This window comes from Phascolarctos cinereus, unplaced genomic scaffold (genome assembly GCF_003287225.1).
Source record: "Phascolarctos cinereus isolate Bilbo 61053 unplaced genomic scaffold, phaCin_HiC Scaffold_5;HRSCAF=322, whole genome shotgun sequence".
NCBI lineage: Eukaryota > Metazoa > Chordata > Mammalia > Diprotodontia > Phascolarctidae > Phascolarctos > Phascolarctos cinereus.
Window position 1 is genome coordinate 43,081,211 of NW_027555958.1, and position 13,393 is coordinate 43,094,603.

At 42.9% G+C, this 13,393-nt stretch overlaps 1 protein-coding gene across 2 annotated transcripts in view; it reads right to left on the reverse strand.

The window, feature by feature from the left end:
* Window positions 1–3,075: 3,075 nt before the first annotated feature.
* TUFT1 (tuftelin 1) overlaps window positions 3,076–13,393 on the reverse strand; it is a 43,116-nt gene continuing 32,798 nt past the window's right edge. Inside the window, exons 9-13 of one of the 2 annotated variants that reach the window (XR_002327989.2) lie at window positions 7,187–7,292; window positions 6,324–6,407; window positions 5,571–5,671; window positions 4,929–5,071; window positions 3,076–4,734 (exon numbers count right to left, since the gene is read on the reverse strand). Coding sequence is in view for 1 of the 2 variants with exons in the window: in XM_021005248.2 (XP_020860907.1) it covers window positions 4,671–4,734; window positions 5,571–5,671; window positions 6,324–6,407; window positions 7,187–7,292 (355 nt within the window). In the remaining variant the exon portion in view is untranslated. The remainder of the gene's footprint in view (window positions 4,735–4,928; window positions 5,072–5,570; window positions 5,672–6,323; window positions 6,408–7,186; window positions 7,293–13,393) is intronic. The other variant, XM_021005248.2, reaches the window with a different exon arrangement.

Below are 13,393 nucleotides of genomic sequence, written 5' to 3' on the forward strand. Positions count from 1 at the left end.
GAGCTGGCTCAAAAATGACAAAACACAGGAAATAAATAGAGCATTCAGTCCAAGAACAGCTTACCTCACCGTGCCCAGCCTGAAGAACACTGGGCTCTGTCGATCTCACTTCCTTTCCTCCCTCCTTCCACCTCAAGCTGAAAAGTTTCCGAGGCTCAGATGCCTCTCTTTCCCTACCAACCCTGGTGCCCCTTCCCTATGTCAAATTTTCCGCTCCACACAGAAAGGGCACCACACCTACCTGGAGAAACACAGAGCCTTAAGACTCAGCCGAAAGGGAGCCCAGAGACTGTCCAGTTTAACCCCTAGAGAAAGCATGAATCCTATCTTTTCACTTCCACATCAGGCTTTGTACCTTCTCTCTGTATACACACATATACATGTATACACACATATAGACATATATACAGATATGTAATACATACACACATATGCACAATGTATATATTATGCATTTATTATTATATATAATAATGTTGTTCAATTGTTTTAGCTGTGTCTGACTCTTCATGACCCCATTTTTGGGTTTTCTTGGCAAAGATACTGGAGTGGTTTGCCATTTTGTGCTCCAGTGGATTTGACAGATACAGAAACTCAGGCAAACAGGGTTAAGTGATTTGCCCAGGGTCATGTATGCACCCGTGTGTGTGTGTGTGTGTGTGTGTGTGTGTGTGTGTGTGTGTGTGTGTATTAAGGCAGAAAGGTGGCACAGTGAATAGAATGCCAGACCTGGAGTCAGGAAGACTCATCTCCCTGAGCTCAAATCTAGCCTCTGACACTTACTAGCTATGTGACCCTGGGCAAGTCACTTCACTGTTTGCCTCAGTTTCCTCATGTGGAAAATGAGCTGGAGAAGGAAATGGCTAACTACTGTAGTATCTCTGCCAAGAAAACCCCAAATGGGGTCACAAAGAGTCAAACACAACTGAAACAACCAAACATACATGCACATACACACATAAAACACATTGTATTTATTCCATTCATATCTCATATATTCTTATATATACATGTTGTCTGTCCCTATAGACTATAAACTCCTTGAGGGCAGGGACTGTTTTCATTTTTGTTTTTTGTCTCCTCAATGCTTAGCACAATGCCTGGCACATAGTAGGTTAATAGATACTTGTTGACTGAGTTACAACACCCCCAATTATTAATCAACCACTCTTATCTTGAAGACCAAGAGAGCTATTTACATGAGGTGGACTTCTTCCTTTCTTTTATAAATTAACAAGCATTTATTTTCTCTCCTTCCATGACCCCACTTGAAGAAAAAAACAAACAAACAAAAACCCTTGTAACAAATATGCAGTCAAGCAAAACAAACTGGCATAATGGCCATTTCCAAGTGTCTCATTCTGAACTTAAAAAAAATTTTATCCCTGCAAATTGAAAACAAAAAAAGGAAACTTTCCTCACAATAATGTTACATCAAGCAAAGCAATTCCCACATTGACCACATTCAAAAATATGTTAGTCTGCATCTTAAATCTGTTCCCTCTGTCAGGAAGCAGGTAGCTTTCTTCATTTTCAGTCCTTTGGGAATTTTTTTTTTTATCATTGCATTCATCAGAGTTCTTAAGGCTTTCCAAGTTTTTTTTTTTTGTAATGCTATTGTATAAATTGTCCTCTTAGTTCTGCATGCTTCATTTTGCATCAGTTCATATAGGTCTTCCCAAGTTTCTCTGAAATGGTCCATTTTGTTAATTATCATGCCTCTCTTTTCAATGATTCTTTCCAGAAATCCCTTTGCAGTTTGGCTACAGGTTACCTTACCTATGAGGTTGGACATGCATACTTCCATTTATGCATTCTGTGTTTTAGTCAAATTGATCTTGTCACTCTTCCATTGGCACAAGACATTCCACCTCCTGCCCCCCTGTGCCTGGAATGCACTCCCTTCCCCCTCCCCCTTAGAATCCAGTTTCCTTCAAGGCTCAACTCAGTTAACTCCATCCAGTATGAGACTTTTCTTGACACCACAGTTCTAATGGAGTCTTCCAACCCCTCACATTTGCTTTGCTTATCTGAATACACATTCCCCTACCCTATCCCCAGGAAAAGTATGCCCCTCGAGGGCATGAACTTTCACTTTTTTAAAGCACATAGTAGGTCCTTAATAAACCTTGGTCAAATCCAAAGAAGCCTTTCCTTTTTATAGAAGGATATTCTTATCCCCACACCTTTCTTCTCTTTCTAATGGGAAGTCTTCCTGGCACCTGCTGCTACCCTGTTAATAATTCTGAGAACAAAGACAAGAGATACCCAGCCCAGGCAGATCTGGCAAAGAAGGGAGACACTCGGTGGGTTAGCTCTAGGAGGAGGAGGAGAGGTTCCTGATGCCTTCTGCACCCCTGGGTGTGAATCTATTGAAAAAAATGAGAGAGGGAAAGAGAAACAATAGGAGCTCAGGCTCCTCTGAACTGGGTGGCAGGAGAGGGACAAGGCTGGGGGTGGGGTTTCAGGTTTCTCTGGTCCAGAGAGGATTAGTGTAAATTCAGCCATGTCCCCATTCAGCCCTGCAGCCATCTGCATACTCTGCCAGAAAGAAAGAGTTGGTGCTAATTGAGTGATGCCCAGAGATAGCCCCAAACACTCTGCAACAGCTGCAGTCAGCATTTCTAGAGCTTTTCATTTCTGCAAAGGACTTGGCAGTGAGTTACTCATGTACCCTGCGGAGCTAGTTGGTGGCTATATCTGTAATCACAGCACCTCCATCCCCTAACAGTTCCTTTTCCCAAGCCAGGAGACATTCCGGGATTCAGCCAAGGCCTCCAAACCAGGCAAGGTCCAAAGCCAGAATAAGGAGCCACCCCCAAACTCTCCTATCCTTTCTAAATGAGAGCACAGACCACTTAAGCTGAGTTCCCCTTCCATACCCCCTACACTCCGAAAGCACTTAATCAAAGAAGCCACAAAGCTTTTGGGGTCCAAGTGATGCAAATCATACAAAAGAGGAAGATCTGTCCCCATGAGGACTCTCCAGATGTGAAAGAAAGGGCATCCTTCAGGAGGCTAGAGGAGGAGGTGTTTTTGTTTTTTCAACCAATAAATAAAAACCAGACCAGAATCTGAGAGGCATATTAATATAATTTATTCGATTCACCATATAAAGAGTATAGGCCAGAAACACATTTTAGAGTTAGCAGAGACTTTGGAAATAGACTACTGCAGGCCCTTCACTTTCTAGATGAGTCAACTGGAGCATGGAAGGACTTGCCCACAGTGGCAAAGCAAGTTCTGGGCAGGACTTGGCCTAGTACCCAGGCTTCCTCTACACAGACACAGACAAACTTAAGCCTTCTACTTTTGAGCCAGGCAGAGCTAAGTGACTTAATATTTTTCTACAGGACTATACTAGTCCTCTGATGCTTTATCTCCATCGCCTGAGGCTACAAGTCAGGGACCAAGAGGAGATGGGATCATTCAGAGGCAGTATACCCAAAAGGACCCTGAATGGTGGGGGAGAGGGAAGGGAAGCAGGGAGGGGGAGATTCAAGGATCCTATTCATGAATTTTCTGTACAATCAATATACATTTCCTTTCCCGCCCACTCCCCCCTACCTGTAGTCTGAATATACAAACACACATACAATTCCCTACCTGGTCCACAAATTACAAATGGAGAAAGGGGAGAGGAAAACACAGGGATAGGAGAAGGATGAAAGACACACAAAAAGCTTTTCCCAGTTTCAAGCAACTCTATAGCTATAGGTAGGTTCCAAAACTTTGGTATTAAAACAACCACAAGACATAATCAAAGACACCAATAACTTAGCAAAATAAATATTGGGGGAGGCATGGCTACTTCTCTGAGAGTGATGTAGTCTGGTGGAAAATCTTTCCTCCAGGCACTGGGACCAAGAAGACTGGGGTATTTCTTGGGCTAAGTTTAAATGGGGAAAAAAGAAAGAAAAACAAAAACACTCCAAGGGTTTCTGGGAATTGTGGTAGAAGACAAAAGCAGTAAGGACTAGGGTGTAGCTGTCAGTGTCCCTAGGGACCCCTTCCTGCTACAAATCCATTCTTTGAATGCAGATTTTTGTCTCACCCTCCTCCCCGGGAAAATGGACTTAACTGAAGGAGAGATTCATCCTCACTGAAGCCAGACAGCCCCCAAGCTTGGTAGGCATCCCGCCATCTTGGGAGGAGGACTAAGCGTTTCTGGGGCACAGAGAAACGGGGAAATGGTATGTTGCTAGGGGCTGAGCAACACTGGAAAAAAGAGGTTCTGTCCCTCAGCATGATAACCAGTCCATGTGTTAGGGAGGAGGTGAGTCAGGGCACCCCATCCCAGTCCTGCTGGGTAACCCTGGTTGCCAGGGCAGCTCGACACCCAGTTTCAGAGGAAAAATCTCCTCTTTAATGAAGATCAGCAACAATCATGGTATTATGGGTGTTATCACTGGCTCCACCCTTGTCCTGGCCTCAGTAGCTTCCTTCAAAGGGCTCCAGGTCTCCAGAGGAAGACCCTCCCCCTCCTCCGTCTGCCCAGCATACAGAAGAAAGGAGCTCAAGAATTAGGCACACAAACATGTGGCCCGGGGGAGGGGGGGAGGGGGGGCAGCCAAGGAGCGATCAAGAAGTAAAAGTCTGTGATACAACAGGGTGGGTGGGTTTTCTCTTTAGGCCAACAAGGGTAGTAAGCAGCAATATTCATTTGCAGCTCAGGTTTCCACCACCCGGATGAGAGGCAAGGGCTTAGGGTTTGGAGGCCGGGAGATCCTAACGCTGAAAAGAAGAGACACAAGACAAGAACACTTAATGCCTTCTATTGTCCTACTCATCAGCTACAATGCCCCCTCCTCCACCCGATTCATCCTCTACTTCTCTCTCTCTCTGGTTTACTCCTTCAGTGCTAATTAGTCTTCCCAGTAATTCTATTCTTAGGGACCCAGTTTTTTAAAACCCGAATTGCCAATCACCTCTCAGAAGTGTGGTGCCCTTTAGTGAAGCAGTGAGATACAGATAATGGCTTCAAAACCCTTTTCAGTCCTATGAAGCTGAGGCTGTTCTTTATATCCATATATGCTCTTCTTCTCCAATCATCTCACAAAACATCTTCAACCTTGGCCCATAAATGGTATCAGGAAAGAGGAGATGAGAGGGCAATTTAGAAGTGGAAAGCAGAGATAAGGGAAAGGGGAGGTGTTAGGCTGACAGATAAGGAAAGATCACGGTGGGAAATCAGGTCAAAATAGGGCTTAAAGTAGGGGTTCTTAACCTGCTGCGTCAAGGACCCTTTGGGCAATCTGGGGAAGCCAATGGACCAAGCCAAACGAAGCCAATAAAATAATGTTTTTGAATTTACAAAATACATAAGATTACAAAGTAAACCAATTGATTTGATAGATTTATTAAAACATATTTTTTAAAAAGTTCACAGGACCCAGGTTAAGAACCCTGTATGGTCTAAAGGAACAGACTTGTTCTGTAAGTCATCCCTTCAATACCAAGGGAGATATGGAGCTCAGTAAAGAGGAGTCCTCTTACAGCCAAGATTATTCTCTCTTCCTCCTTTCCTTTTTTCTGACACAGACCCCACATACATAGGTATACATACTCACCTTCCCAGGTTGTCACTCTTGGTTCGGGTTTGGGTACTGAAATTGCCAGGACTGATCTGCTTTTCTATCAGGTGCTCCATTCGGTCATGCATCTCTAAATTCTAGAATATACATTCCAAGGTGAGAGTGCATCCTTTCTCTTGTTGTGGTCTCCCACCCACCGATTAATCCTCTCTTGCCATCACCCCCCACCCCTTTGGAGATGTTATTACTCCTCAAGTGAAATGCCTTCTCCCTCCATATCCACCATTCCTTAGCTACCCCTTCTTCTCCAGGTTATCTTCCCATCCAACAATGATCATCCCTTTACTGTAACATCCCTTTATCACTTCTATACTCCAGTCCCTGTTGGAAAAACTTGTCTAGGTAGTCTTTTAAGTCTGGGTACATATTATATGTATACAGGTACACATGTCCAAGTCTCCCAAACTAGGCTGTAAGCAGCCAGAGGGCACCCTCTTTCATTTCTATTTTGCCTCTATGTACCACTCACTCAAGTCTTCTGCAGACATAGCTGCTCAATAATTATTAGTTACTCAAAAGACTGTAAAGGCCCTGCAGCAAAGTTAGAAATCATTCAGTAAACACAACTACACTTTGCAGACCAAGGTTACCATCCCAACAATGAAAACCTGATGATTAACTAATTGTCCCCAAGCCTCACTTCCTGAAGCCTTCTTGCCACTAACCTCCTAATCTTCTCAGGCCCCAAGAGCCCAGATTCCCCTCCAAAGTGACTCCCATGAGTCATACCTCAGCCTCCAAGTAGGCAACCTTCTCTTTGAGCTCTTGAATGGTTGTGTCCTTTGACTGAATCACGGTTTTAGAATTCTGAAGCTGTGAGGGCAAACAATGGGCGATTTGAAAAAATGAACACAGGCCAAATGACTTTCACCTCTGGCTGCTAGAGAATGTAGGAAAAGGTGAATTTTCAGCTCTTTAAGAGCTTGCTTTCAGATTTCTTTCTGATACAAAAGACACTTAAATCAATATAACGATTTAGATCAATGTAATGGAGCAGGAGGACAAATAATTCAAAGCAATGTATTCGACTTGGCCTTGGAACACACACACTCAATAGTGCCGTAGATTCACCTTCCTAATTATGTTTTGCTTAGGCTCACAGAAAAAAGAATGCATTCTCTGAGCACAAACTACCAGTGTGAGGAGGGGAAGACAGCCCTGAAATGTGCCAGTGTGAGTGTGTGTGTCGGAGTGGAATCCAGTTAGGGTTTAAAATTCGATCTGGGTCATCCACAAAGACAAAGGGAGTTTACTTCTTTCTTTCCGCTGACAACAGTTTTCTCTGAATGACTCACGGAGAAAGGGGAGACGGTTTTGGCTCATTTTCTGTCCCTTCCCCACCATCTATGGAAGGTAAAGAGGGGGAAAAAAACAAACCAGGAGAGTAAAGGACGCTCGCTAATTCTGGATAACCCAAGAGTAGGCTATAAGCACTTGACCAGAAATCTCTGGATTATCAAGCAAGATCTCCTAGTGGGTCAAAGGGATTTCCTCTGCCCAGACTTGACAGGCAAAAACAGTGCCATAGGTCAGTGAGGGATGGGGCATTTTTAGAAGGGAGAAAGCCAGAGGGTGGCGACGTCTACTCTTACCTGCTCTATCATCTGTCTGACTTTCCGCTGCTGGCTCTTCAGCATGTCATCCAGGTGATGGATCTTCTCCCGAAGGCCAGCCACTTCCTTCTCTAGCTGAGCAGCCCTGAAGATAGAAAGGACCAGAGGATTGATGCAGAGAGGAAAAATGCTCTCTCTGTCCAGTTACAAGAGAGAAGGCAGGATTTCCAGGGCTGTTAAATTCTGTTTCTCTTTGCTCTGAGGAGAGATTCTATTTAATATTCTTTTTTACTATCATCTTTGATAGCTATCCCTACAGCTTAGAATCATAACATTCTGGAGCTGGAATTCCAGTATGAGCATTTATTGTGCCTACTATTTGCCAAGACCCTGGGAATACTAAGACAAAAGAAAACACAATCTCTGCCCTTGAGGAGTTTATATTCTACTATACTTATGTAATTAAGGAAATATAAATCTGGAAAGAAGGCTATGACTTACTAAAAAGGCTTACATCATTACATTTTTCCATCAGCTGCTCTGTTTGGTTTCGACTTTACACACATTGTGTTCCCATGTTCCCCTCTCCCACTGGGTATCCTCTGGCAGCACCCTCTTTCTAGCTTCCTTTTGTGTATTGTCTTCCCCTTTAGACTGTAAGCTTCTTGAGGGCAAGAGCTGTCTTTTTCTTATTTGCATTCTCAGCACTTAGCACAGTACTTAGCACAGGGCAAACACTTAAAAAATGTTTATTGGCCCTTGATTATTGATTATATATCAAACCCAAAGGGCTTGTATTTTATACTAGAGACAATGGAAGCCAATTAAGATTTTTGAACAGGAGTGACATGCTCAGACTTCTGCTTCAAGACGGTTATCTTGGCAGCTTTGTGGAGGATGTATTGAACTGGGGAGAAGCATTAGGCAGTGATCCCAGAGTTTTATACTGGAAGAGATCTCAGAAGCCACTCATATCCTAAAAGAATTCCTACTACAATCTACTGCCAAGTGGTCATCTAAATCTACTGGAAGATTTCCTTCCAAGAAGGGGGAATCCACCACCTCCTCCCAAGCAGACCATTTGACCTCTGCAAAGACCTAATTATTGGGAAGTCTTTGCTGGTATCAAATCTAAATTTGCCTCTGTAAATCCCACCTATTGCTCTTGGTCCTGTCCTCTGGGGCCAAGAGAACCCAGAGCACTCAATCTAGAGTCAGAGGACCTGGGTTCAAATCTCAGTGATGCCACTTCCTTCAACCTATCTTCACATGATATGGATTTACGGCCCTTCCTCCAGATACTCTTCTTTTAGCTTCTCAGTGCCCTCTTTTTTAAAAAATTAATTTATATTCATTTATCAACAATCACTTCCATAAACTTTTGAGTTTAAAATTTTTCTCCCCTTCCCTCCCCAAGATGGCATGCAATCTGATATCAGCTATACATACACATTTCTATTAAATGTATTTTTACATTAGTCATGTTGTAAGAAGAGTTGGCACCAATAGGAGGAACCACCAGAAAGAGGAAACAAAACAAAACAGAAGAAAAAATAGCAAATAGTATGTTTTGATCTGCATTCAAACTCCATATTTCTTTCTTTGGATGTGGATAGCATTTTCCATCATGAGACCTTTGGAGATGTCTTAGATCCTTGTCAACATCCTTTTAAAAAATCTTTAATCAAAAAAATTATTTATTTATTTTTAGTTTTCAACATTCACTTCCACAAGATTTTGAGTTTTAAATTTTCTCCCCCTCCCTCTCTTTTCCCCCCTCCCCAAGATGGCATGCAATCTGATATAGGCTCTACTTATGCATTCATATTAAACATATTTTCACTCAATGCCCTTCTTAATCTATGGCACCCAGAACTGAACATAGTATTCCAGATGTAGTCTGACACAGCAGAAGAGAGGAAGCACTGGGATAATCTCTGGATAGCGGCTTATTTCTGGAAACTCTGCCTCTCAATGCACACCAAGATCTCACTGGCTTCCCTACGCCGCCCCCCCTTGCAAATTTATATCAAGCCTTCAGTTCGTTAACACCCCCAGATATTTTTCAGACAAACTTCTGCCAATCACACCCTTTTCTATCCTTTACTTCTAGAGTCTAATAGCAACTCCAGTCTTTCAAATATGACTGACAGAGGCTCAATAATCATACCCACCCATTCTTTGAGTAGCTAAGGATGGTTCATTTGGATGACTTGAATTAGTCAAGGTCACCTGGGTAACAAGGTACTCTCTTACTTATCTTAGGCATTAACTGCCTATAGGTTATTTGTGTTGTCATTTTTTTTGGTGGAAAATGCATACGTAAAGGCTGGGCAGCTTTATCTTCTATTTTTGCTCAGGTATTGTCATCCCATCCACCCCAAGCATCAGTCCTTTTCTCTCCCTCTCTCTTTGATTCTTTCCTCCAACAGAGCTTTAAAAAAATCTCAAAAACTCACCCCTTTTCACTGTCCTCAGCTTCTCTTGCCAACTTCATCACAATGAATAAATGAATGAAAAAGCACTTACTAAATGCATGCTATATACCTATCAACACGCCAAACACTAGGCATACAAACAGGAAAAGCAAGACAATCCACATTCTTAGGAAGTTCATACTCTAACTGAGCTTTAGCTGTCTGAGATTTAGTGTTCCTGATACTATTCTTTATGGGGTGATTTTTATAGGGTTTCTTATACCCATTCCTATCACTTGTCTTTGCTTTCCATTTTATACATACTATATATGTATATATGTATATATGTTTGTATGTGTGTATATATATATATATATATATATATATATATATATATATATATATATATATACACATATTCATACACGCACATACATATATGTATGGGGGGGAGAGAGAGATGGATGTATATGTGTATCTTTTTAAAATCTCAGTTGGGGAGCAGCTAGGTGGCTCAGTAGATACCTTACCGGCCCTCGAATCAGGAGGACCTGAGTTCAAATCCAGCCTCAGACACTTACTAGCTGTGTGATCATGGGCAAGTCACTTAACCCCAATTGCCTAGCCAAAAAAAAAAAAAATCTTAAGTTGGCTGGATAATTTCCTATACAATCACATTGGTTTCTTCAGACAACCCTGCTTTTTCCTCCTCTGTGTCATCGGAATTTCATTACCGAGCAACTCCCATCCTTCCTGGTCTGACTCCTGGTAGAATATTAGTCCAGGGGATACCTATTTTTCCTGTGAAGTTGGGGTTCTTAATCTTTTTTTGTATCACAGACTTATTGGCAGTCTGGTGAAACCTATGGACTCCTTCCAAGAATAATGTTTTTTTCATTCTTTTTTTTTTGGTCTAGGCAACAGGGTTAAGTGACTTGCTGGATTTGAACTCAGGTCCTCCTGAATCCAGAATCAGTGCTCCATCCACTGCGCCACCTAGCTGCCCCCAAGAATAATGTTTTTAAATGCACAAAATAGAATACATAGGATTACAAAGGAAACACATTATAATGAAATATAGTTACCAAAAAAATTATTTTTGAATTCACAGACCCTAGGTTAAGAACTCCTCTAACCTTTGAAATCTTACTTTCCCTAAATCTAGGGTGCATATCAGACTGTGCCTAGCTTTTTTAAATTTCCCTATCACAAGGGGTCACTCTCCACCCCTATCCCTCCCATCCCCCCACCCCCCTGCCATTTTCCCATTTCTTTTTTTTTTTTAAGCTAGGCAATGGTGTTAAGTGACTTGCCCAGGGTGACACAGCTAGTAAGTGTTATGTGTCTGAGGCCAGATTTGAACTCAGAATCCAGGTGTCCTCCTGAATCCAGGGTCGGTGCTCTATCCACTGCGCCACCTAGCTGCCCCCATTTTCCCATTTCTACCCCAGCAACTGGTTCCTCCAAGTTAGTAAGAACTGAATCCAACCCAGAATTCTCCCTTCTTGGTTCCTATACCTTTTAAAGGATGAAATTACTTCTAAGACAAATGAAGTTATCAGTTACACAGAGAACATTCTGGCAGATGTCTGAAAAACTGAAATCCCTCCTCACTTCCCTAACATGCCCAAATGTCAAACGTGTGGTCTATCTTCCAAGCTCCTCACCTAGTTCTCCTTTCTGGCCAAGTGCATATTCTGGAGACAAAGTTACACCAGTTACACCCAGATAAGCCTCAGCCTTGGATCACTCCCACCATTTGCTGCTCCTACATTTGTGCGGCTGAATGAAGGTAGAAAAAAATCACTCAACTGTTCTGACTGGGCCCAATACAAATTTGTTATGACTGGGCCCTCGGTGCTGCTGGGCAAGCCTTCTATACCTCCCCTTACCAACTAACCTACTCTCCATAGGGACTCTTCCAAACCTTCTCATCCCATCTCAAACCTCCCATGGCTTCCCCTCCCCTACTCTCAGATGAAAGCCTTGCCTTATATTTTACAAAAAAATTGGAGGCCATTTGCCACAAGCACCTTCTTCCACTCTCTTCTCCTTCACTCATTTCACATGATGAGGCGGCCTTACTCCTTACCAAGGCTAACCCCTCTACCTGTCCAAGTGATCCCATTGCATTCTATCTCTCCCAACAGATTGCTCCAGTCATACTTACTCCATCATTTATTTTCAATCTCTCCCTTTCTACTGGCTCCTTTCCTGTTTACAAATATGCCTATGTCTGCCTCATGTTGAAAAAACTGGACCCTCCTACCCCCCCCCCCGAAATTGTCCTGTATCTCTTCTGCCTTTTGTAGCTCAATTCCTTGAAAAGGCTATAATAGATGCCTCTACTTCCTCTCCCTTCAGTCGCTTCTTAAACCCTTATAATCTTGCATCTGACCTTTCTACTGAAACTGCCTTCTCCAAAGTTACCAATGATCTTAGTTGCCAAATCCAATGGTCTTTCCTCAATTCTCACTCTCCTTAACATCTCTGTAGCCTCTGACACTTGATCACCCTCTCCTCCTTAATATTCTCTTCTCTCTAGGTTTTCAGAACACCAGGCTCCTGGTTCTCCTACTACCTATCTGACCTCTCCTTCTCAGTCTCCTTTGCTAGATCCCCTTCCAGATCATGCTCTCTCAACATAGGTGTTCGGGGCTCTGTCCTGGGCCCTGTTCTTTTCTCCTTCTATACTACTTCACTTGGTAATCTCATCAGCTCCCATGGATTTAATAACCATGTCTGTACTAATGACTTTTAGATCCACCTGTCCTGCCCCAAACTCTCAACTCCAACTGCCTTTCACACATCTCAAACTGGATGTCCAGTAGACATCTTAAATTAAACATGTCCAAAATAATTCATTATCTTTCCACCAAAACTCCCCCACTCCTACCTTTCTTATTACTGTAGAGGGCAACACCATCTGCCTGGTCCCTCAGGCTACCTATGAGTCACCCTGGATTCCTCACTCTCCTTCAGCCTCCATGTCCAATCTGTTGCCAATACTTGTTGATTTCACCTCAGTGACATCTCTCGAATACGCCCCCTTCTCTCCTTTGACACTGCCACCATCCTGCTGCAAGTCCTCATTGCCTCACTTCTGCATGACTGTAATAGCCTCCAGGTGAGTCTGCCTATAAAGTCTCTTCCCACCCCAATCCATCCTCCATTCAGCAACCAGAGTGATTTTCCTAAAGCACAGGTCTGGCCATGTCCTACTCAATAAACTCCGGTGGCTTCCTATGACCTGCAGGATCAAATACAAACTGCTCTGTTTGACATTCAAATCCCTTCATAACCTGCCCCCTGCTGCCTTTCCAGTCTTCTTACGCCTCACTCCTTGACTACTCTTTGGTCCGGTGACACCGGCCTCCTGGCTCTTCCATGAACAAGAAACACTGGGCACTTTTTCTCTGGCTGCCCCCATGTCTGGAATGCTTTCCTTCTTCTATTCCAACTACCAACTCCCTGGCTTCCTTTAAGTCCCCACTAAAATCTCATCTTTTACAGGAAGCCCTTCTCAATCTCTCTCAATTCTGTGCCTTCCTTCTATTTCCTGTCGTCTTGTCTATAGCTTGCTTGGTATTTGTTTGCATGTGGAGTCTCCCATTAGCTTGTAAGCTCCTTGAGGGCAAGGACAGTTTTTTGCCTTTTTTTGGGCATCCCCAGTGTTTAACACAGTGCCTGGCACATAGTAAGTGCTTAATGTTTATGACTATTTATTGATTGACAAAATAGCCCCTGGTTTTTCCCTTTGCTGATTTCTATCCAAATGCTTTTCTTTTCATTATCCTTTCCTGGCCATTTTCCCCATCCACAGTTTCTG